At 35.3% G+C, this 26,280-nt stretch overlaps 1 protein-coding gene across 2 annotated transcripts; it reads right to left on the minus strand.

Moving 5' to 3' along the window:
• Positions 1-77: 77 nt before the first annotated feature.
• On the minus strand, positions 78-19,339 carry LOC124368482 (ETS domain-containing protein Elk-4-like). 2 transcript variants are annotated; one of them, XM_046825728.1, is made up of 4 exons: positions 19,281-19,339; positions 7,254-7,501; positions 3,344-3,459; positions 78-569 (listed from the first exon to the last, which is right to left on the minus strand). In XM_046825728.1, the coding sequence occupies exons 2-4, from the start codon at positions 7,499-7,501 to the stop codon at positions 310-312; spliced, it is 624 nt and encodes a 207-aa protein (XP_046681684.1). In that variant the 5' UTR covers positions 19,281-19,339; the 3' UTR covers positions 78-309. The 2 variants fall into 2 exon arrangements, with proteins under 2 accessions (XP_046681684.1, XP_046681683.1); XM_046825727.1 differs by having other exon boundaries at positions 7,254-7,505.
• Positions 19,340-26,280: the final 6,941 nt, after the last annotated feature.

Genomic DNA, 26,280 nt, shown 5'->3' on the forward strand with positions numbered 1-26,280 from the left:
ACACCTGCATCCATTACATTCACAATTTGATAACACTCTTATTATTTAATTTGAACTAAGTTTAGAAAAGAAAAGACTTTTGGTTCCATATTATTTATTGAATAATACATCTATATATCAATAACTTTAACATTTGTATCGGCCACACACATATTTATACTGTACATTTTATATGTATGTCACTTATCCTGATACAAGAATAAATACAATAGCTTATAATTCTAGGACTCAAGATAATACCAGACTAGATTAAATTACATTTCCTTGGTTTGGAGCACAGCGAGTGAGACAAAGCAGGTTTAAAGTTGTCTAACAGTTAGAGAAATAACAGACTGGCAGATGCAGGGGAAAGTACACAAAAGGTGAAGCAGCTGGAAAGTGTCCAATGTTATCTTGCTCTTGTGAGTTCCATGCAGTCTTAGCCGGCTTGACAGAGCTTGAAGTGCCTTCAGACTTGGACTGACTCCTATGGGATTCCTTGCACAGGGAAAAGTCGTAATACTCAGCTGCCGAGCGAGCAGGCTGCCAATAGATATGAGAGTCATACGCATGGGAGCTTGCGAATGATTCTGGAACATACACGATAGATACATTATGTATAAAAGTCGTAATACACAGGTGCAGAGCGAGCAGGCTGCTAATAGATATGAGTCATAAGAATGGGAGCTTGCTAATGATTCTGGAACATACACGATAGATACATTATGTATAAAAGTAGTAATACTCAGCTGCCGAGCGATCAGGCTGCCAATACAAATAAGAGTCATAGGTGTGGGAAGTTGCGAATTATTATGGAACTTTTGAATGATTCTGGAACATACAAGTTAAATACATTATGTATAAAAGTCGTGATAAACAGCTGCCGAGCGAGCAGGCTGCTAATAGATATGAGATTCATAAGCATGGGAACTTGCGGATGATTCTGGAACACACACGATAGATACATTATGTATAAAAGACAGGTTTCCAATACTACATTATGTAATAAAAGTTTTAAATCTTCAACTAAGGAATTTGATCAAATTTTGTATCTCTTATTTGTCTCTAAAGCTACTCGTACTAAGACGAATCCTTCTGGTGCAAACTCTGTAATGTTAGAATTGTCTCAACCTTAAGACACCAAAGATATTAAAATAAATCTTAGCTTAAAATAAACAACCCCCAATGACTGATTAAAGCACACACATATTTCCACTCATATTAACAGTCATACTTGTCTTCATCCTACTTGCGTACTAATACCCTGAGTGCTACACCCCAAGGCCGCTTTCAGCTACACTCCCAGAGGTCACAGCATCAAAGTCCTGACCTCTCCACCTAGAAGCAAGGGCGTTTATCAAAATACATTATTTTTATTTCTTTACCCTTGGACAGGATTTAGTAATCTTATCTTTTTCTACTTAATAACTTAACAAATATAACTAGGAGTGTTTTCAAATAAATTGGAAAATCTTTAAAAATTAAAAAAATAAATGCTCTTTTAGATGTGTTATGGCGAACACCAACACTGCGTTACAATGTCACTGATGTTAATTCTAACAAGAACATGATGAACCATAGAAAAGCAAACAAGGACTGATCTAATGCGATAGACAGCAACAATGTAATATGTTTCATTGTTTGTGTTGTGTATTGTGGCGGCTCACTCGAACCCTTTACGATGCGGACGTGGCTATTGTTCCCACAAAACAACACACATGTAGTATTAAAGATGCCTAAACTAATTTATGAGATACTTAAGGCAAATGCTTGTTATCTTTACAGCTTAGTTTCAATTAATTTGAAAAATAAAACTTGATTAACTTTTTTAAAACTGTTTTGTCAAAAATGCACTGCTCAAAAAATTTAATTTTCATTAATAAACTATAAAGGACAACCTTTATCTGATGCTCTTCGATAACGAATGTTTCTCCATATTATCCTTTTGATTATAATATTTTATCTTAAATATGTTTACTAGTGTAAAAAATGTGTTCAATGTTTTTTAGTGCTTGGATTAAAAGTCTTAAAACAAATAAATAAGTGAAACCTGGAATAAACTCAAAAATATAGTGGAAAAATGTGGAATCTGCGTGTGACACGCTGGTTGCTCGAACCCGTTACGGACAAATCTAAGACACAATAGCTTTAGATATTCCTTTACACAAACAAAAGTCACAGGCGTTATTATCAATACCTATGATATTTGAATGGTATTTGAGACATATATTTGTGACTTTTACAGCTTTGTCAATAAAGTAAAAAATTAAACCTTAATTAAACTTAAAACTATTACAAAGATATGCCATTTTTATGAATTCTGATTTTTTACTAGTAAACCATAAAAGATATTAATTTATATAACAATCTTTTGGATTGTAAGTAATTCTCCCTATTAACATATCTTGATTCAAATGTTTCATCTCAAATAGTTCTCAAGTTATTGCCAGCAGAGTAAATCGTGTGCGTCACCAAGTTTACCCCCTCCACCTTCAAGTTTATTGTTGTACTGGAGCGGCAACAATATCGTGTTTTGTGTTCACAATAGTGTACTGAACATAAAATTGCATCATGCTGTATTCTTATTGGTTATTAGACCTCACAGAAGTAATGAATTGTATAACAACTCCCACATGAAGGTGTGAAACTTGTAGCCATTATAGCACATATTTTGAGGTATTAACTGACAAATAGTAATTCTGAGCTAAAACTAATATTCATCCATACAAGAAGAACAAGAACATGTTATAGATTTTGAAGGCAAAACAATAAACACCAGGTGGACTTTTCCTTTGGTTACTATTCTGTTTAATTTATGATAGAGACATATAATTGGACTGATTAAGTTCAATTAATGTCTAATGAATATTTGTTTTAAATGTATTTAAGATAAAAACTTTTGCAGAAAAATGTTTAAAGCTATTAAATTATGATTTATATCTACGAACTGTTTTACCTGTCCTAATTGATTTTTTATAAGTTTTAAACTTTAAGCAATTTTGACCGAATATGTACCACTTGTAGATTAGTTGATGATTAGAAAAGGCATATTCAACGTTACACGATTTCTTTGACATGGAAATCAATTTTGTGTAAAAGTACCATTGAATCAACTAAGGGCTCTAACGCCCAAACTAAGAGTTTCTATAATTCTATTGTTGTGTGTAAACAGTAAAATACAATGCCTCTGCTCTTACCTATAGTCAATAGTCAATAAATTATTATTAGAATATGTATAAATTAATTATTATCTGTATCATTATACTGTTACATCCGCTTGTTTTCTAATACAGTACTTCATACTAAAATATGTTTTTAAGGAACTTTTAAAAACCACTTTGGCAGGTAAAGGTTGGCATCTTACCTCGCACATTTGCTTTGGATTTGATGTGGTAGAGGAAGTCTTTACTGCCCGCTACCAGATCACACAAACTGGTCTCAGACGATTTTAGTTTCACAAATGCTGGTATGGACACAAACCTGCAAACAAGGTGCATTGTTCAAACATATATAACCACTTTTATATTTTAATAGTAAAACAAGGACAAAAGTACCTCCTGAAATATATGACAATAGACAATAGGCAGTATGCTTTATTAACAATATCAAGACATGTTTCAGAGTGAATTCTATTATTAAATGAGAGATCTAATTAAGATTCATCATTCCATGAGAAGAACTCATCGAGTGTGTAGTATATGTGGTCTTGCAGCCAACACCGTAGGTTTCTCTTTATAGATCCTGGATTGTCTTTCAGATGATCTGGTAGCTTGTTGAAGAGTTTCATTCCAACATATGATGGTTTTTTTTCTCGAGCAATGCTGTTATATGAGCTGGTAGAGTGTAGTCCCCTGCTTGTCTAGTGTAATGACAGTGTAGGTCTCTTTGTTTAGAGGATCCTTAGTTATGCAGTAAAGTATGATTTCTAGGATGTAAATAGACGTTATTGTCAATATATTCCAGTTTTTGAAAATGTTTCTGCTGCTCTCTCTAGGTCCTATTCCAGCCATTAACCTTATTGCTTTTTTCTGCATTACCAGAAGTCTGTAGCATTGCCACCTGAAGAAGCACCCCAGACTGCTATTCTATAACAGAGGTGGTCTTTGAATAACGCGTGATATGCTATTCTCATGGCTTCATGAGTACTAGTTGTCTTGGTTCTCTTTAATGCAAACAACGCTGAGTTAAGCTTCAGGCAGAGGCTATCTATATGGTTTTTCCAGCACATGTTCTTGTCAAGTATTAGGCCAAGATGTTTAACTTCATCAGATGCTTGGATATTGGGCAGTTCGGTTACAAGCGCTTTTTTACTGCCTGAAGTCATTTGTTTTGTTTTTAATGTGTTGAGAACAAGGTCGTTTTTCATTGTATATTCTTGAAGCCATGTTGAAAGCTATGTATGTGTTAATTTCCAGTTGTTCAGTATTTCTATTTGCTGCAATCAGAACTGTGTCGTCTACGTGCATGATCATTTGAAAAATATTCTCTTAAGTGTGTGTGTGTCATTTGTAAACAAAACTGGTCCAAGGACTGAGCCTTGTGGAACTCCTGTTCCTGCTGGTAGGGAGTGAGATTGAACTGAATGTGTGAGTCCATTTGTTATTTCCTTCAGTTCCACTACTTGCTTTTATCCTTTGAGATAGCTTTCAAATCAACTGAATGGTGGATACCAACGTTTTGAAGTTTAGTCAATATGAGTTTATGTCCAAGGCAATCAAAGGCTTTGCTGATATCAAGTTATAAGCTGGTGATGGTGTTGCTGGTCTCCATATTGTCAATTATATATTCAGCTAGGTCGATAATTGCAGTTGAGGTAGATTTTCCAGAGATGAATCCATGCTGCTTGTCGTTTAGTATTTGGTTCTCTCTTAGATACTTTAAGAGTCTAATAAGAATTGCTTTTTCAATAAGTTTCGAGACTGATGGGAGAGAGAGAGAGATTGGTCTGTAATTGGCAATGTTTTGAGGGTCACCTTTGTTTAAATTTTGGATAGATTTTGGCTATTTTTAATTTGGATGGGAAAATGCCTTTCTGAATAGACGAATTTGTAATTTTTACAAGGGGTGTTATGAGTTCATGAGCACAACATTTTAGGATCTTTGTTGATATTTCATATACTCCAGAAGAAGATGAGTTCCTTAGAGACCTTACAATTTCGTACATTTAATCAGCCGTAGTTGGTTCCAAAGTTGTTAGAGTTTCTCTTAGATCCGCTTGGACATGTTGAAAAACTGGGGCTGAATCATTGTTTATGTTATTTATTTGAAGCATTTCTGTAGCTATGTTTGTAAATACTCGTTGAAACAATTAGCTATTCTTCCAGTATCTGTCAACAGTTCTCCGTCATGATATACTTCTATTTTAGTAGTTTCAGAGCCTATCTTCCTTTGCCTCTCGTTGTTTATGGTGTTCCAGATAGCTTAGGATTTATTATTTGATTGGTGTATGTATGTAGTGTTGGCCTCCTTTCTTGACTGTTTAAGTGTTTGGTCATATGTTTTCTTAAGTTCGGTGACAGACATTTGTCATCTGCATTTCCAGTTAGGAAAAACTTATCTTGTGTTTTCAGGAATTCTTCTTTAAGGATATACATTTCTCTAGTATAAATAATCATTTTTTCCTTTTTTGCTTAGCACGAGATCTTACCTTGGGACATGTCCAGTCAAGTGCAAACTGGAGAGATGCGCCAAAGTGGAAATATTCTTCGTCTATCGTGTTTGAATTAATGACGGAGTCCCAAGTTTCCATGGCCAGTCGGTTCTTTAAGTTCAGGAGATTATTATGTGTAAGACCTCTTTGTGAATTATATATGTTTCCTATGGTCTATTTCGGCATGTCAAGTGTACAGTATTGTCCAGTGTGGTCTGATAGCCCAGTGTTAGTCACTTCTACACTTATCATGTCTTGATCCAAATCTAAGCATACTATGACTATTGAGGATATAGAGATTTCGGTGATTCTGGTAGGTGGGAGGTCTAATCTCTGGATGTTATATCCTATTGGTAGTCCATTGAATGCACTGCATTCTCTTGATATCTCATCAAGATTATCAATGTTTACATCCCCCCATAACAAGTTGTTTTCCACTCAATGGTAGTTTGTCCACAACTTCAGACAGAACTTGAAGTAAAGTGTCAAAATTTGATCCTAGTGGTCGGTACACTCCAAGTAAGTATAAGTACTTTTTCTTGGTCATTTTAATTCTTATACCTGATACTTCACAAGTCATTTCAATACTACATTGTTCTAACCCTAAGCTTTCGGTTTTATGGGAAACTTGTTTATGTTTATATATATATATAGCGACTCCTCCTTTAATGTGTTCACTTCTGCCATAAGCACTGATTGGTGTGTAGTCAGCTATTCTGGCTTGATCTATTATGTCGTTTTTTAGACCATGTTCTGTCAGTATTATAAAATCTGGATTTGTATTGTGCATCAGGTGTTCTAGCCGCTCAATTTTGCTTGCCATTCTGTCCATATTTTAGTGGAGGAAAAGTGTAGCTGGTGAAGTAGCAGAGGTCATGCCGTGTACTGTGCAGTGTGGTTGGCTTGTTCAGGAAATTTTTATTGGCTCTTTTATAGAAATTTATGTTTTTCATGAAGAATTCCTCCAAATTGTCGTTGTCTGGGCGAATTATTGCGGTCATTGGTGGTTTCTTTTCTAATATTAGCCGTGTTAGGTTGGACATAGTTTGAGAGGTATTGTTACCCGCAGCTTATTTAGCAGCCTGTAAAGAGATGCTAAAATAATTGGTTTTTTTCCTAACCAATGATGTGTTAGTTTTCTTCAGTTTATGTCTACAGGTTTGGCTGGTTCCTGGGGTTGATCTGATGTTTCTTGAGGACCTCCTTTCAACAGTGACGGATCCAAGGGAGGGGCCGATACCCCCTCTGAGATTTAAAAAAAGACGGGTTTATGAATAAGACTGAATTACTCTTGTATTGTAATCATAAAACTACAATTCATTTAGCTTTATGAACTAAACTTTTAGTATAAGTAAATTTCTGTTTAAAAATTTAAATTTTTGTTGTATTGAAATGTTACATTTCTTGTAACAGTAATAATAATGGTAAACTAAAACACCTCCAAAAGTTAGGATCTGGACCTGCCCTTGCATTTCAGTGTATACTATATAACATCTATTAATTTTTTTTTTCGATCCTAGTTTTGAATAATTTACTTGTCTCTACAACGTGTCAAATGAATTTATATGGGTTCTAAGTAATTCTACAGATGAGAAATATTTTAAATATTTACATTGCTACTTACCTATAGACAAACTTCTGGCCCAGGACTTTCCTGATGATATTCTTATCATAGTAGTATCGGAGTGCACGGCTCAGTTTGTCGTAGTTCATGTTGCTCTTGTTCTTCCGAAGGCCCCACATCCGAGCCACCTCTTCTGCATTCACCAGCTTGAACTCCCCCTCACTGTTGGTCCACCGGATGATGTCCCCGTAGTCTTCATTGCGTAGTATTTCCAGTAAGAACTGCCACAGGGTGATATTGGTTTCCATCTAACTGCCAACACGATAAGTGTTAGAACAAAAATATAACAATTAAATCGTGTAAACTGACTATTGTACACATAATAACTTATTTGGTTGCAATACTTAAACAAATAAAACCAAATTTTAAGGTTAATCCAGCAATAAAACATGTAATACAACCAAGGAATTTTAATAAACAAATGCTCAAAGATATTACAAAATGACACTAATGAGAAAGTTATTTCAGCCGTCAGTTACAACAATTAGATGATCATTAATCAGCTGCTAAACGGCATTAAGAACTTGATTAGTGTGTATTAAAATAGCACATATTAAAACCTTTATTATTCCGTTATTGTTTGTCGTAATGAAATAAATTTAGTATCAAAACATTCACATGAAACTAACCCATATTTTACTATTCTTGTAAATTAGTCATAAAATCTTCCTTGTCTGAGTTATTACAGTTGATAGTTGTGTACGGCCGCTATTTTAAAACGTAATATATTTTTCTGAAAAATTTTTGAAAAGGTCTTAATTACACTAAATATCTTGTAAAGTTTAAACTTTATAGATTTATCGAGTTTAAACGTATAATTTCCACCCTGAAATCACAAACAGACAGTTAGACGGTAAACGAAGTAAGATAGGACAATACTTTATATGGCATTTTTACTAATTTTAGTCGGAAAAAACTAAATGATGAAGTTTGATAGAGTATTTTGTGGATACCCTGTATATGTTTTATAGGCAATATATTTATATAAGACATAAGGGGGGGACTCGGGGGTCCACGCCCCAACCGAAATTTGAAAGGTAAACATTAAAATTGCACCCAGTACTTTGTTTTAAGCTAGAAAACATTTATGAGCTCTTAAAGCTTAATGATTTCCCTGGGGAAGATTCGCGAGCATCTATTTATTGAGAATATTTTACATATTGTAGAACACCCAGTGTGTCACCTCCCCCCCCCCCCCCGAATTAATTTGTTACGTACGCCATGACACCATAAAGTACGACGTAAAACAACAGCGATCGTCTGAACTGACGATTTTAACGCACAGAAGCTGCAGACACATTGCAAGACAGGCAAAACATAATACTAGCGACAAAGTCAAATATTATCTAAAAACCTAGATATGTCCATAATTTTGCTATCCACCTACAGTTTTTTGTGAACATTTCATCGAAATGTGTTACAAAATAGATGTAAATAGATTATTGCGAAACTACTGATATGCTGGGATTTCGTCTTTCCAATACAATTAGGCCATACTAATTTCCAACACTGAATGTTTGCCAAAGCGTTAAGGCATTGCAGATACACATTTGGCAAAACAGCATTAACACGTTAGGAGGCATAAGTCACTTTCAGATAACATAAACTAATTTTTTCTGTGTTACGCCAGCACGAAGACTCTTCCGCATTATATTTATAAATCCAAATAATGGGGTACGGAACTGCGTATTATTTTTTACAAGAATAAACGCGATATGTACAAGTTTATTTCCTTCCTGTATCGGTTCAAGTCGAAAACGATTTTAAGACAATTTTATTCAAATTTAAATATTTTGGTGTTATAAAAACGGAAACTAGCATAGTATATATATATATATATAAATTAATAATTATTAATTGATGTATGCAATTGATTTGATGATGCTTGGCATTAATGCAGAAATATTAGGATACAAAGTTTACAATAAAAAAACTTATAAAGTTATAATTATTATAAGTTGATGAAAGGAAACTAATAAAATAAACTTTACAGTTTTAACCAGGCCATAGAATTAAAAAATAAAAGGCCCCAATGCCTGGATATTTATTATGAATGTCTTTTATTATAACATTGATTTTAAAACATTCCAGCACAATTTCAATAGAACCTACAACTACGTTAAATTTCTGTAACTGCTCTTTTGAGGTTAATTTGTAGTCATCAGGTAAAATGTCATGTAAACGAAAGTGAACCTAGAATAAGTTCTTGTATATTTAATTTACATATAGAAAATGTAATTTATATATATATATATATATATATATATATATATATATATATATATATATAATGTTTTGTGAATTATGAGCGTCGTTGATACAATATTTATGTAAATGATACTTGATTTGAAGTAATAAACGTATAAAATTATTGTCAAACTCATACTTTTTATTGTCAGTAATAATTAACATTATATACCAAAGTCATTTTGCATGGTAAAACTATTTGCTCTCATGCCACAATAACACGTTCAAACATACAATTTTACATTCTTGCAATCCGTTTATTGGCCAGTAGTTTCCCCTTCCAACACCAGTGTTTCTAAAAGGATAGTCTCAAAATTATCAGTCAAAAATTCGTCGACATTATAAAATGACTTTGGCAAAAATCGTTTTGGGCGATTTTTTAACACGTTGGGCGTTGGAGGATATTTTTACGAATCTGGCAATCTGTTGTTAAAGTGGACACGAGCCTGGAAGGCTGTTTTCGTCACCTACCGTTCTCTATCTCCAAGTTCAGTAGTTGTTTCTGCCTCTTGTTTTCATACCCGTGAATGTCTCGAGCCCTTGTCAGGGCACATTTAGTCATACAAACATTGTTTCCAAGATGTAGAAACATGGTAGAGTGAACAGTTGCATTTTTTTGGAAGCTGGTGGGCAAGACTCTCAAAAAATCATGTTGCTATTATTCAAACTGATTTTTAGGCTTGGAAGCTCTCGAAGATTTTGAACTCGAAATAAATTATTTTGAAATAAGATTGGTGTCCCCGGCTTACATTTTGTTATGTTTGTGTAGCATAAATTATGTACATTGCGGGTGAATTTTAATCAATTGCGCATACGTACGCATTACAAAAATAAAAATAAAATACATAGCTCTGTCAAAAATAGTATATCAATTTTTTATAAACACAAGATTTCACAGGCTTGTTTAAACCCTTGATAGCAGCAAAAACTTATTAAAAATTTGCATTTTAAAGCATCAATGGACTTTCTTTGGCTGAAAAAATAGGAAAGACAATGAAATGGCGAGTAAATTATTAATTATAGGTGAAAACAGTACTAAAAAATCTTTTACACTTAAATTGAATTTTAAGTTTAGCTCCAAAGCAGTTTTTTTTTTTAATTGAATCAACCATAGCTACGTTATGTGTAGAAAACTCGCTTGTTCCACCGTGCTTATAGATCGCGTCTATCACATCGTAGTGCACTCAATTGTGTACCTGATGAGACAATGAGATTACCACTTCACCTATTTATAGGTAGGTGTCTCTGATGGCGAAACGATGTAAATGTTTCGCTTTGGGCTTCTTCGTCGTCGACTTTCTTTGAATCTCTTCAGACGAACATGACTCCAAATTCCAGGAGTCAAGTCTGAGACAGCATCAGATACAGACAGGCGATATTTCGAACACTCTAATTTGTTCTCAGAAATAACTTGTGTTAATGCAGAGTTAATTACAGAGTCTGAACAGTTTTACTAACAATTTCAAGTGGTTTCGACATAACAACAAATTCAGAACAGATACGACAAAGGTATTAGTGAGTTTTATATCCATGGTTCTACATCCGTCCAATCGTTCATAAATGATATATTTATGGGCCTGAGATGATTTATGCTGCTTTTTTTCAAATTGAGCAGCATTCAGAAAAAGTTACTCGTGGGAATAAAATTTGAAAAATCATTGCAAAAGTTACTCAAGGAAGACTTTGCTGAAAAATTGGAAACATGATATTTCAAATATGATAATTATCAGACCCTTTAATAATCAGTTAAAGACGGCTTCCAATAAATATACAGTGTAAAAAAGTCCCTCACTGGCTTGGTAACTCCTAACGCTTACAGGTACAGCAATGAAACTTGGTACATGAACTCAAAAACTATTTCATAAGTCCAGTATTCATTTACTAAGTTTAACTTTCCTAACTTGAGCCAAGGCAAGAATATTAAACCACCTAGAACAGGACCTAAATTGTAAATGTTTCAAACTTTTAAACCAGTATAGTTTTTAAAGAGTGAATCCTTTGAGGTCGGACCTTTTGATGTACTACTCGACCTATGCTCTCATTTAAGACCTTCTTACTCCTTGCGGGCAATCCCCATGACATGACAAAAACATGGTAGTTACTTCAAAAAGTACATTTATAGGTGCAGTAATGATGTACCAGGTTTTATTGCTTTACCTGTAATCGTTCGGAAATTATCAAGCCAGTGCAGGACTTTTTAACACCCTGTATATCGACAGTATCTTAGGGAGATGTTGGAAATGATTGTTCACTGTGCAGCGCCGCGAATCAAAAATGTTCCGATCTGTGTACGATTGGGTTTGTCAGTTAATTAGCAATATGAGTAATAAGGAGACTCCAGTAACGACTAGCATGTTCTACAGATACCCCAGAATATGAGCATAATTGTCTCTTAAATATTAAATTTTGTATTCGGCTCCTGATTATAACTCACAAAAGAATATAATCACACCACCACAACCGAACTAAACGTTTATTTCGGCAACTAACACACTCAGCTATGAGGTAAATAAATACAAGAAAGTCTGTTGTTCTGGTCACAGCACATTGTTCGCTACATTGTAGTCGTGTACTCTGGAAGTACAGGGCGTGATACGACATAGGTGTAGGTCTGACCAAGAAAAACTCAACTACAATAGTGGAGGCAACCGTGGGTTTACATGTCTCAGTTGGGACTCGCGAACACATCGCTAATCACACCCCACGATTGAAGCAGCAACCTTGCGCTATCGACACATCCTGTAAACAATTCGTTGACACTATCTTAATTCACAGTTAAACGGACTAAAGAACCGTAAATGTACAGATTTAATAACACCCCTATTACAAAAGCTGTTCAAATTATTTCTTGATTTCATAAACTCTTTGAGATATGCAAATCGATATTTAAATTTTCCTAAGTCTTACAACGAGACCCCCTCCATTTCCCGTTTTCCGTGTCGGGTGACCATCCTGCGATGTTACGTAATTATGGGAGGGGGTGGGGAGGTCGCCCCATGCACCCCTCCTAAATCCGCCCCTGAGACGTTTAGTTTTATTGAATAAACTCATGTTTGAGTATATTTTCCATATGAAATATTAAATGATCAGGAAGGCCTGTAGAATAAAATAAAGAAATACGTTATGAAATTATTTCGCCGGTTGGAATGAAAGTGGGGCCGTTTCGGGATGGATGTATCCAAATATGTTCGACGAAAATGGAAAATAGATCTTATTCAAATAAGTCACACTGTTTTGGTGTTGCAAATGAATTATACGAAACCGAACAAAAACGGCTACGAAATAAAGTGTATGAACCAATCAAATTATAAACTCGTACACTAAAAACAGTACTCTTGTAGAAAAGCTTGGTCTTAATCGAATCACAAGTTTCTGAGTTATGAAATTTCAAAGTTGTAGTGTGGTTGAAACTATGGGTTTGGTGCGCCAAAAGAGACATAACAAACTAGAAGTTATTGTTTTTTTAATTATATACTTCACATGCCTAAACGCAGAAATAAACAAGCTATATTCTAATGTAACTGCCTTTATTGCAGCTCTTGAGAGTTAGTTTATGATCAACGTTCAAACTCGGGTTTCTATACTTTTTTTATCCGGGTATACGTTCCTATCTACTATATTGTCGGAAACAATGCGAACCAACAGATATATTTACGCTGTATAATTTTACACCAGTGGAAATTGTTTCTGAGAACACCTCCATATATAGAATTTGTGGTGTAATAAAAATTCCTCACCTAACAAACTAAGGCACGGTAGATTATACAAACAGGCAATTAATAGTGCCTATTATGTCTTATTACTTTATTTCAACAAATGTTTACACTTACTTACGCGAGGTGGATGCACAGAATCAAAAAGAGATTCTAAGTTCAGTTTTTAGAAGAACAGAGGAGGAGCACGAGGTGGAGTCGCTTAAGTACCTGATTCTTACCTTAACGTACTTGATTCTTACCTAAACGTACCTGATTCGTACCTTAACGTACCTGATTCTTACCTAAACGTACCTGATTCGTACCTTAACGTACCTGATTCTTACCCTAACGTACTGATTCGTACCTTAACTTAAGTACCTGATTCTGACCTTAACTTAAGTACCTGATTCATTTAGAATTTTATTTAGTGTCAAGGTTATAATTAGAGACATGCAACCAGAAATTTATTTTTTAAGGGGGGGAGGTCCGACTGATGGGGTCTATTGTAGGAAGTCAGGGGCGCCCCAAGATAGAAATTTAACCCGAGCAAAACCTTATTTCGCCCCCCCCCCAATCCTACACTCCTACACCCAACCCATTTTTATGACTTTTCCATAAGAGTTATTTTTTTGATACTATATGTTTAGTTTATTAATAATAAATAGTGGTGGCTCCATAGCGACGATACCACCAAACTACCCAACATCTACTTATAGTTTTAGTACAATTATTTTTACTATGAGTGGAAAATGAGTTACAGAGCACGATTTGAGTTTGGGACAGGCAAACACATTAACTCATATTTTATGAGGAGATAGTAGATTATTTATTTTTTTAATACCGCATTAAAGGTTTATTATGTTTGCACAGTATTAATCAAACCTTCTAGATATGTGTAAACTTCTATTTCTCAGAAGCTCCCCTTCCAGTGATAAAGATCAGATTCTTTAACTATTATGAGTATTTGTATTAGTAACTAATCAAGTGCATGAAGATATGTCCTTATCCACTACGTAGCGAAACTAACCGATATATTTATTTGTTATAATCAGTGACAGTCGGCTCCAGCAATACGTCCGAAACGATTTGTAGCAAAATTAAATTACTAAGCTCAATACATGCAAGAAGTAGTCTAACTTTATTTATACAGGTTTGGATGATATTTGCAAGCATGTCTATAACGAAAAGAAATTGGATATAATCAAATAATAAGATGTAAGTATCCGAACCACAACTGCCCAAGTTATCATAATGATACGCGGGCGGAAGGAAACGAGGTGGAGGCACCGAATCACCAGGCGAATCTAACTTCAGTTTACAGAAGAACAGAGGAGGAACACGAGGTGGAGGCGCTGAATCACCAGGCGAGTCTAACTTCAGTTTACAGAAGAACAGAGGAGGAACACGAGGTGGAGGCGCTGAATCACCACGCGAGTCTAACTTCAGTTTACAGAAGAACAGAGGAGGAACACGAGGTGGAGGCGCTGAATCACCAGGCGAGTCTAACTTCAGTTTACAGAAGAACAGAGGAGGAACACGAGGTGGAGGCGCTGAATCACCAGGCGAGTCTAACTTCAGTTTACAGAAGAACAGAGGAGGAACACGAGGTGGAGGCGCTGAATCACCAGGCGAGTCTAACTTCAGTTTACAGAAGAACAGAGGAGGAACACGAGGTGGAGGCGCTGAATCACCAGGAGAGTCTAACTTCAGTTTACAGAAGAACATAGGAGGAACACGAGGTGGAGGCGCTGAATCACCAGGCGAGTCTAACTTCAGTTTACAGAAGAACAGAGGAGGAACACGAGGTGGAGGCGCTGAATCACCAGGAGAGTCTAACTTCAGTTTACAGAAGAACAGAGGAGGAACGCAGTGTTTATAACGCAGTAGCTATCCAGAATCCACTAAATTAATGATGAAATGGAGTGGTATCGTCCTTTGTATTATATGCAATTATAATGAGAAATTCTTTGTTATAGTGTAAGTTGTAATATTTCTTTTGATTTGGTATCCTTTCCCAAACGTTACTACGTGGGTGAACGGGTTGCTTGGGTATCGAACCGCACTTGGAGGTATACGACTTCTGTCTCGAAAGCAAAATCTGGGATCCTCTCCGTTACTCCGAAATCTTAGATAGTAAAACCATTTCATATTCTTTGAAATACGTGTTTTTCTTTTGAAAATTTCACATTCTGGAGAAATTTTATTCTTAGTACTATTTAAATTCTTTTTTTTAATTTGAAGGTTCATACGCGTATGTTTTCGATTGGACAAATTGTAGCTGAACGAAGTCCTTAATCTTACAAACAATACATATTACATATATATATATATATATATATATATATATATATATATATATATGCTTATAACGATGTTTGTGTCATCGCGTGCTTACTTTTTGCAAGTGTTTCGAATATATCAACACGTCAACATTGAGCGTCATATCATAAGTGTTGTACCATAAGTGTGCAACTAATACACAATGTTGTGCCTCTTCAGTTTTACATTGTAAGATGACGGCCACCTACGGAACCTACCTTTTTCCGACTCAGACGGAATGTATGTAGTACGCCAAACACTATCCTGCTAGGTGCTTAACATATGTAGTGTGAAAAGTATTAACCATTTGAGGTTCAACGCGGGTTTGTTTATCCTGACACACAAAAACTGATCTAATACTACTGATCTGAGCTTTTACATTTATTCCAGTATTCACTAATCTTCCGCAGCTTCTTCCGGGAAACAAATAAATACAATGAGAAAACGGGTATAATGCCTAACAATTATATAGTATCGATTATCTAATGTAGCAATAGCTATGTATTAAAACATAAATAAATGGCGAATGGAACAGTAGTAGTTGTAACACATATACTCATATTTCATTACACGGGAATTGTTCATATTGTAATTATTAAAATAAATTAAGATTAAATTTGAATTTCCCTCCTATTTTGAATGCCATATTTCTGAGTTACAGTGTAAATCCTGCTCGCATTTTCTACGAACATAAACGTAAAGCCTTTCATTTATACTCAAGAGAGGTTTTCGCTTGATAAATAAATCACTAATAACACTGATAGCATGGTCTAAGAATTTCAATAATCATAGTTGCTCAGAGCAGCATCATCATACTGGCAGAGCCGGGAGAGGCAGCTTGTACTGGGCCTAGTGGTTAATTTTCAATAATAGAATGAGATTTCAGGATAGTATGATGTAAAGATTGATAACATAATATTGAGGGTGGTAGGAGGGTACGGACATCAAGAATCCTCCTCCAGCTAGTGGTTGTAGAAGAAGAATGGACCCCTTTCAAAGAATTAATTATTAAGTATTAATGACTCTTGACAGAAAGGTCCAAGAAACTTGAAACTTGGTATGTAGATTACTCCCAACCATGGAAGAACTTGGTTGATTTGGGAACAAAGACAAAAGGGCAGCACAACCCTCTGTCTGTAAGTCTGTCCAAAACCATTTCGATACTCTTTTGTATTCGTTTATGTTACTTGTGGTATTTAGGGATTGTCATCCTCCTACTTTATGTGCCACTGGCCCGTGAACAAAATGGTGTAGGCATGGAATTGTCATTGCATAAAACACCGTTAGGATAGCTGTACAACACTGTGCAACTTTGTAGATTGTATCTTTAACGGTTTTAAACATATTAATGTGTTTCCAGACATTTTACACACTCTGTATAAAAGCATTGCTGGAAACAGTTTTAATGCCTTACTACGAGGTTAAATGTCTCGATTATAAAAAGCAGTAAAAACTTTTTGTGTTCTTTTGCCACTACATCTAAATCTGTACAGTAGCTGAAGTAGGTTTCAACATGGATGCCGCAGTGAGGATCCAAGCTGAAAATGAAGAGCATAACTCTGGTAAATATTAAGCAGAAGCGTGTTGCCTGTTGCATGTCTGACTCGGAAGGCGTAGCAAATAGAAGAAAATTTCATCTGGTCGTTTTTATTATAACTGCTTTTTCATTTGTTTCCAATAGTACAAGATTGACAACAGGTAGTGCCAATAATACATGTAATTAATAACATATCTGCTCTACGAATATAAAGTAATATTATAAATAACAGCCTGCGTCAGTAAAAAAAACAATATTTTCATCATAACAGAATATTAACTATTGCACCATACGAACCTGCCTCTAGAGTTCAGGCAAGAAAGGTATTTTTTTCTTTTTAAAGATAATCGTTTATTGCCGTACGATTTTTATTTGTATCTAATTCAACTAAGACTCAAAGTTTATTTTATTAGTTAAATTTAAATTATTAATTCACAATGAGAAGTTACGACATTACAATGGAATAAGAATAATTTTACATTTTTTGGGGGGAAGGTCCGGAAATCAAGGACTCCCCTCCCCCACAAGATAGTGGTTGTAGAAGTAGAATTATACAATTTTATAATCGTCTGTTCGTCTGTGCAATATCTCTTGACAGAAAGGTCCAAGAAACTTGCAACTTGGTATGTATATCGTTCCTGGTCTAAGGAAGAACTCGGTTGATTTGGGAACAAATACAAAATGGCGGTCCGCCCCTGTCTGTCTGTCGGTCTGTCCACAACCATTTTCGATATTCCTTCGTATCGGTCTATTTTACTTGTAATATTTATATGTGCCATCCTACGCCTCAGATGCGTCACTGGCCCGAGATTATACTACCAAAAGGTGTATGTAAATACTTTAGAAGTCATAAATCCTTATTTTATGTCACTATTAAAAATATATAATGTAACAAGTTTTTTAAAGTTATTTACATAGGAATGAAAAACTGTTTCGGTTATCAACTTTATTGTTATTATGAAATCTGTATTTTCAGAATTAATGTGAAAATTTAAGAAACCCGTTTTTGTGAGTAAATAAGTTCATGGTAAATAATTTTGTAAAGTCATGGTATTACGAGAGGTCTGTAATTGTTAATAATTACATCAACGTATTACATTACAATTTGAACACACCCTATGCTTCAACCCTTTGAAATGGGTGGGTAACTCTCCTTGACCAAAGCATTCAGTTACCACTTTTATACTATCAGAAAGCCTATATTTCTAGAAGAGATTCGAGGAATCGCAAAGCGTATATTTTTGCTCAATACGAAGACAACTCATTTCTGAGCAAAGCTGACGACGTATTTTTACGTGACCTATCTACTGAGTCACGTGCCTACAGAATAAATACTTACTTATATTTACATTGCAATATAAATAAATAGCCAGAGCACTCGCGCGATCTTATTCAACAGTGTTCTTGAAGTGATGCTGCATTTCGTGGAGTGCGACTTAAAACGTTATCAGTAGCTACGATCGATCAGCTTACGCACAGTGACTCTGTTATGTACAACACTGCACAAGTACTGAATTTTAATACATAAACATTTTAATTGTAAAAATACAGCGTTTAGTTGAATAAGTTGATTACATGCAATACATACATTTTACGGTTGTACAAGTTATGTATATTGTATTCTGGGTTTACGGATGTAATATTACATTACTCTCTGAATTAGACCTGTAAAAACGCACATTATGTAGACTACGTGAAAAAATAACTGTATTCAATAAAAATAATAAATTTACTAATTTGTTTCACAATTCAAAACAGTAGCATAAAAGAGATAGTGTCATACAATAGAAAATACATCACAGTATTCTATTTATACAATACATTTTTTGACAAACACAAATACATCTATCCATAACTCAACATTCATTCAATACCATAATTATATTTGATGGTATTAGAAGGTTCCAATAACATGTTGGAAATAAATAAATTTGGAATTTTGGGTCTCACAGGCAATATGCAATAAACATGTATTACTGTACTTATGTATATTAGGTCTTCAGAGGTATTTGTGCAGTAAAGAGGACCCAGCAGAAGGATTACAGAATTAGTGGTTACTCGCTTGCAAAATATTGTACTCGAGCATCCGACAAAAGTTATGTTCAATAAATATTTTTATTACGCCCAATATTCTACAGAGGAAGCAGTAAAGTTATTGTAAATTTACTTATCTGTAAGAGATGTTCCGCACAAAGGCTACAGATTTGCTAGTGTCAAAGTTGAACTTACCGAGGCTGCTGTCAAAGTGCGGACTAAGCTAAATTATTGGACTGCATTTTCATCGAGAGCCTCGCGAGTAGCGCAGAGGGGGCACTAATTGCTTCCGGGATGTGTGTCGCTCTTCTTGGCTCAGCGTTCTTACTCTCCGGCCGAACTGAAATCTCTTCAGGCTGGCCTTTCCTGAAGGACAAGTCGGGTGAGGGGTGGCTATACACTGGTAGTACTCTGGCAATCCATGAAACACCTCAACCTTAAGCGATGTATAATAGTAAGAGGAAAGTATAAGTGATTGGATAACGATGAGTGTCGTTGTAGCTGACGAAAGGAAAGAAACATATTTGGGATAAATAGTTTCCATCCGATATGTTGGAATTTTTCCGGACATTTGCCATTGTTCAGTGAAACAAAAAATCGGTAACACTACGTTTCGAGATCTGCAATCTGACCTAATCTGATCTTCAGGTAAATAACTAACCTAACACATAATTACAAACTAGGCTAAAATAAACAAATCATACCAGAGCGTTGTGACACGCCTAAGTCAGGAATCACAACCACCATGTTGTGTGTCAACTTCACTAACTCTAAAACATTCACTTAATACAAAATTAGTAGGTATTGTGTTTAGTTTTGTTCAACGCTCTGGTATGATTTGTTTATTTTAGCCTAGTTTGTAATTATGTGTTACGTTAGTTATTTACCTGAAGAAGGTATCAGATCTCAGATCTCGAAACGTAGTGTTACTGATTTTGTTGTTTCACTGAACGATGGCAAATGTCCGGAAAAGTCCTGTTTCCTTCACAATCCTTCAAACATAAACTCCAAACAAAGAATTTTGTGTTGGAATTGTTCCCATCCAGTATGAGATTGGTGGGGGGGGGGGGGGGTGGATCGGCACTATTTTATTTTTGGGTGTAGGAGGTTCTGAAGAAACACTTCTGGTGTAAAATTGATATTTATTTCTTATCGTACTGTCCTCGGCTACGAGAAATAAAGAAAGGAATCAATTTCAGTTGGTGATTCTATCGCCTCCAGAAACTTAAATACTAAGTAAGTTACTTGCCAAATATTGTCCTTATACTGGAAGTCGTGGAAGCATTAAAAAATTGTAACTGTTCACTCTGCCAAGCATCTATATTTTGGTAACAACGTTGTGTGCTATGTCTAAATGTGCTTTAACTAACGGCCGGAATGTACACTCATGCAAAACTACAGACAGAGGTTACTACCTGACTGGGAGGCATAGGGCGGAAGCTCGTGAATACTTTCCTTCACAGGCAGGTGTTCAGTTCAGATCGACATGTATCTGTAAACAAAAATTCAAGAAAATAACGTGTTTTGTGAAATCCAAATAGAATAGAATGGAGAACTTTAAATTCTTGATATGTGTAATATATAGCTTATATTACTGTTACTCAATAAAGTACAAGAGAAAGTATTTGGGCCAATTGCCTTCTAAATTAAAATATTTTACTTTTGCTCTCGAACGAAAACGTTTAGAGACCCCTAGTGTAATACTTGGTTACGATAACCCACCTTCTCATTTCCCCACCGGCTTGGCTTTCCTATCCGGGCCAGTCTCATCTTTTCTAGGAGTCTCAGTCACCTACATAATTTCCTAAGAACAGAATGACCTTGACTGCCTAATGCTTTGTTACGATAGCCAAACTTCCTCAATTTCCCCCCGGCTTGGCTTTCCTATCCGGGCCAGTCTCATCTTTATACTAGGAGTCTCAGTCACCTAATAAATTTCCTCAGAACAGAACTGCCCTTTACTGCCTAATGCTTGGTTACGGTATCTCATCTTCCTCAGTCTATTTTCCCTCCGGCTAGCTGTCCTTTTCTAGGTGACTCAATTTTACTAGGAGTGTCAGGCACCTAATTAATTTCCTCAGAGTAGAAGGACCCCTAACTGTCTAAATGCCCTTTTTTTCTTTCTTTCGAGATGGGGGAAAAACCTTACATAGGCACCACCTAGCCCGTAGTAGGTGGTAGTGTGAGATTCTTACTCACTAAAAAAACCCCCTTTCTAACTGTCTAAATGCCCTGGCTTGTTTACTGAATTGTAGGTCCCGATTTGCTTTCTTTTTGGGGATTTGTTTTCTTTACCGAGAGTGTTATACGTCTATATAATTTCCTCAGAGCTCAAGGATTTCTAATTGTCTAATGATTAAGAACCGGATGTTCGAGCGACCATCTTGAATGTAATCCCATAAAAATATATTGAATCTCAAACACCTTGGCACCCTTATTTTTTATCGTAGAATTATATCACATGCTTCATTATAAAGATATAATTAATACACATTTAGACGATTTTTACGTTTTTATCGATTTTTATAGGTATTCAGTAGAAGATCCAAACCTTGTGGTAGGTAGATCAAAAAATTAAAACTACGTGTGGTTTGCTAGTGATTACGGACAGTGCCGATTTGACTGTGAAATGAGAATGGAGATGTCCAATAGTTATGGAGGACGAGGATAGCTGACGTAAAGCATAGGTGGCACCATTCACATGATAAGAGAGGCGACGGTCTGAGTTGTAATTACTCTATTTGCACCCGCATTGGGTGATTTACTCACAGGGTCTATAACGATAACAAGGCGTTGGTATTGATATCTCTGTCCTGGAAGTGTTACGAAAGTCTATGAATATCATGAAGCTCTGCTTACGTATTGGTCTTATATGATTATTATAGGATTTGTAACTGTTGAATATTATCATCAAGTAAATGGAAAGAAAGGTCACCAGTGCTGAACGGAGAGGACCTGAAGCGGGTTCTTACATTCCAAAATAACATATGGTAATGTTTAAATTAAAGCTTTTTCTGATAAAGTATTTTTCTTCGTCTACATATTTCTTTCATTGCGTTTTTTGTTAGCCCACACCAAATCACACTAACGTTTTTGTGGGTTTCTATACATTCTAATATGTGATCGCTCTCTCAGGAATTTATAATCAGACCCTCTAGAATAACGTGATAGGCACCGTCTTTTATAATGTTTTCCATCAGAGCGGGACTGCCTCTTCTGATGGCCAGAGGCGTTTTATTTTACGTCTCATATCAGAAGATAAAACCCAAACTCTTTCGTTTTACAAGTTACTCAGTTTATACAGATTTTCAAAAAGAATAAGCATATTCTTGTTAAAATCTTGTTAAAATACATCACTAGGTCTTGTTAAAATACATCACTAGGTCTTGTTAAAATACAAAGATTTTGCTTTGGAGTGTTCAACCACCTTGTTCACACTGGATTGAGTAGAAGTATATTTAAAACATTTGTTCGACTTTATTGTGAATTGGCTGAGCTTTAGCGAAGCCTATTACTCGTGGGGGTGGAAAATTTCTCGTCTCGAAGACCGACAGACGTATAGACTTCATATTTTGCATGAAGATTCATTTCTATATGAGGAACTTTGAGTTCGATGATGGTGCATGTCACTCCTTTGACGTTTGGCTGAGCGTTAGCGAATATTTTTGCAATGGTCTTTTGGATAACCATGAAGGTAAAGAGATAGCAGATTAAATGCGTTTGTAAATAAACTCAATACGCCCATAAGAGATTCGAACACGTGATATATTAACACACGTACGTTGTTACGAAAGTACAGTAACAGTATTTTAAAGATCAGATGCCTGGGATAAACAGCCCTTGCTATTAGAACGAATGTGGCCAAGTGCTGGATGGATATAGTCGTTAAAATGAAAGTATAATTTCAAGTTGTTTTCCATTTTAAAGATTTTTAATTATGTGAATGACGGGTTTAGCTACAGTTCAGCTCCTTCTTAGCAAAGTTTGGAATCAGACGGTGTCACAGACGCTGATGTCGAAGCGATGAAAAGAGTTCGTTTTGACTTCTTCGTCGCCGATGTTTTATGGATATCTTCAGACGAACATGACTCCAGATTCCAGTAGTCAAGTCTGTGACAACGTCAGATTCCAGATCCTGAACGTAAGAGGAAGTTGAACTGATCTAAACTCAACATTCACATCGAATCAACCCGTTCCTACCATAGCTACGTTATGTTTCACAACGTTTAGGATCTTTAGCGGAATATATATTTAAATAAAGTTTATTACTTACCATCAGTCTAATCATTTCTTTGTATAAAGTGTGCTATTGGTGATTGATGATTTGGAAAGATAATATGATTCCGGGAATTTGCCAACGTTATATGTTACAAAAAGTATAACACACTAAGTTTCGATACGGACCCTCTTCTTCTGGAGTCAAATATTTTTTGTTTTCTGGAGTCAAATATTTTTTGTTTTCTGGAGTCAAATATTTTTTGTTTTAAACTCTTTTGTGCATGTTTATGTATTAGGTATTTGGGACACCTGAAGAAGTAGTTAGATTTCGATCCTCGAAACGTAGTGCTAGACTTTACTTATTGTAACATATAGCAATGGCAAATGTCCGAAATCCTAATTTCTAGTTGACATGATAACAGACTTTTGACATGATAACAAATGTTGATTAAACATACTTCTTCTTGGCCAATTTCAAAAAGATATGTTGTTTGTTCCTTAATTTTATTTGATATGAACTCAAATAATAGAGTTACAGCGCTCAAAAACTCGATTCATTTATTCCAATAAGATAAAGATAGATTATCATTTTATACCTCATAAAGCTCCGTATGGAAGATATTAAGATTTAATCTCGTAAAATAGTAAAAACTACGTTTATCTATAATTTAATATTATTTTAGGTTGTTTAGGATTTACTTGTGAAAACCATGAAAAGTAGTAATTGAAGTAATTTTCTAACGATTTGCCGAGATATTGTTATTTACCCAATGTAGGTTAGATTTACACTTAGTAAAATGTCTACATGAGCACTGTTATCCTAAGGATCTCGGTGTCAGAAAATTAATACCGTTGGTTTAGGACACAGTTTAGATTATTACTAAACTCATTATCAAATTTTGACCCACAAGTTAATAATGAAAGTATTTCTTTAAACTTGTCACTAAAAAATGAAAGCACTGCACAACCAAAACCAACAGAGAGTGTTGTGAGCTACATAAATTCAGACAGTGATAACGTACTTATACAACCAACTGATAAAATAAAGATGTCTACTTCTTTACTGAAAAATAACGACTCAGGTGTTCAAATAGCATCATATGTCAATAAAAAAAGTATAAATGAACAATATAAACAAAAATCAACATTTTCTAGTGTTACAGAGATACATGGCAGCTCAATATGTCATACATTAGAAACTGATAAGATGGCAATGAAATGCCAAGTAAATGCAAACTTAAATAAAGAATCAGTTATTGATTTAACAAAACATAGACATCTAACACAGCAAACATTTATTTCTAAAGAAGGAGACAAGCAAGTTAACTTCTCTCACAAAGTAGAACATCTTACTAGAAAGAATGTTGACATCATCCCCGTGATAAGTGACAAAATTAACTCAGATAATTTATCTGAAAAACTTGCCTCAAGAAGACTTTCAACACAACAGAAAAATGTTTATAAGCCATTGAGCAAACAAAGTTACTTCCCTAAAACATATCTATTAGTACCAAAACACTAAGAAAATCAAATTAGTGAAAAACACTATTTTTTCAATTGTCATATTCCGGACAGAACATAAATTATATGTGTTCCACGTTGTTTGTATAACTAATATTATTTGTTGTAAATAGAGAAATTAATATTAAGGCTGGTTTGTTTAAAAAGTTAAACCGTTTTAATTTTCTGGAGAATGGTAAGAGTTCGAGAATGGCTTTAACCCCCCGGAATGTTGACCATTCCTTCGCCACAATACAAAGGGTAGCGAGCCCCCTCCCTCGTGCATACAATGCATACCAGTAAAGAGCCACTGGTATTCCTAAAATGTACAAATCTTCCCTAGAACCAGTCATGTTTTGGGAGGAGTGTTGCTTCCTTATGCAAACTAGCATCTAAATTCGTATACAGATGAAATTGGCACTCCTGAAAATGTTACAAATCCACCCCAGAACTGGTCGTGTAATGGGAGGAGAGTTGCCTCATTATGCAACATAGCATATCAAATTGCATACAGATAAAACTAACACTCCTGAAAAAGTTACAAATCCTCCCCTGAACTAACCATGTTTTGGTAGGAGAGTTGCTTCCTTATGCAAAAACAGAATATCAAATCGCATATAGATGGAATTGGCACCCATGAGAATGTTACAAAACCACCCCAGAACTGGTCATGGGAGGAGAGGTGCTTCATTATGCAACATAGCATATCAAATTGCATACAGATAAAACTAACACTCCTGAAAATGTTACAAAACCACCCCAGAACTGGTCGTGTAATGGGAGGAGAGTTGCCTCATTATGCAATATAGCATATCAAATTGCATACAGATAAAACTAACAGTCCTGAAAATGTTACAAATCCTCCCCAGAACTAGCCATGTTTTGGTAGGAGAGTTGCTTCCTTATGCAAAAAAAGAATATCAAATCGCATACAGATGAAATTGGCACTCCTGAAAATGTTACAAAACCACCCCAGAACTGGTCATGGGAGGAGAGTTGCTTCATTATGCAAAATAGCATATCAAATTGCATACAGATAAAACTGACACTCCTGAAAATGTTACAAATCCTCCCCTGAACTGGTAATATTTTGGGACGAGTTATACGACTTACGGAGGCAACCGGTACTCCTAGAAAGTCATATATCCACCCCGACTAATGTCTGTAGAATCTTACACAACAGACGTGATCCTCAGATTCGTAGCCGAAACAGAGGCAGATTTTTTATTTATTCGGTTTTTTTACTTGGCCGATTAATTTTGAATTAAGTATTAGCGTTCTAATTCATCCTGGAAGCATGATGTTGTGAAGTATTAAAATCAAATTGGCGAACCCTGTAAAGGCCTGAATCCTACATTTTATTGTAAAACGATTTGTATTGTAAAAAGCATACACATGACTGAATGCTTGTTAAAAATGGATATTTTATTACAAAATTACGATCTGTGCGCTACAGTGGTGAGGGGGGGGAGGGGGG

The sequence above is a fragment of the Homalodisca vitripennis genome, chromosome X (genome assembly GCF_021130785.1).
Source record: "Homalodisca vitripennis isolate AUS2020 chromosome X, UT_GWSS_2.1, whole genome shotgun sequence".
Classification (NCBI taxonomy): Eukaryota; Metazoa; Arthropoda; class Insecta; order Hemiptera; family Cicadellidae; genus Homalodisca; species Homalodisca vitripennis.

Bases quoted from the DNA above. Each gene is read 5' to 3' on its own strand.
- LOC124368482 (XM_046825728.1), bottom strand. From the start codon at position 7,501: ATGGAAACCAATATCACCCTGTGGCAGTTCTTACTGGAAATACTACGC. The intron at 3,460-7,253 runs GTAAGTAGCAAT...CCTTGTTTGCAG, and splicing joins GGCCAGAAGTTTGTCTATAG to GTTTGTGTCCATACCAGCAT. The intron at 570-3,343 runs GTAAGATGCCAA...TGTATGTTCCAG, and splicing joins ATCCAAAGCAAATGTGCGAG to AATCATTCGCAAGCTCCCAT.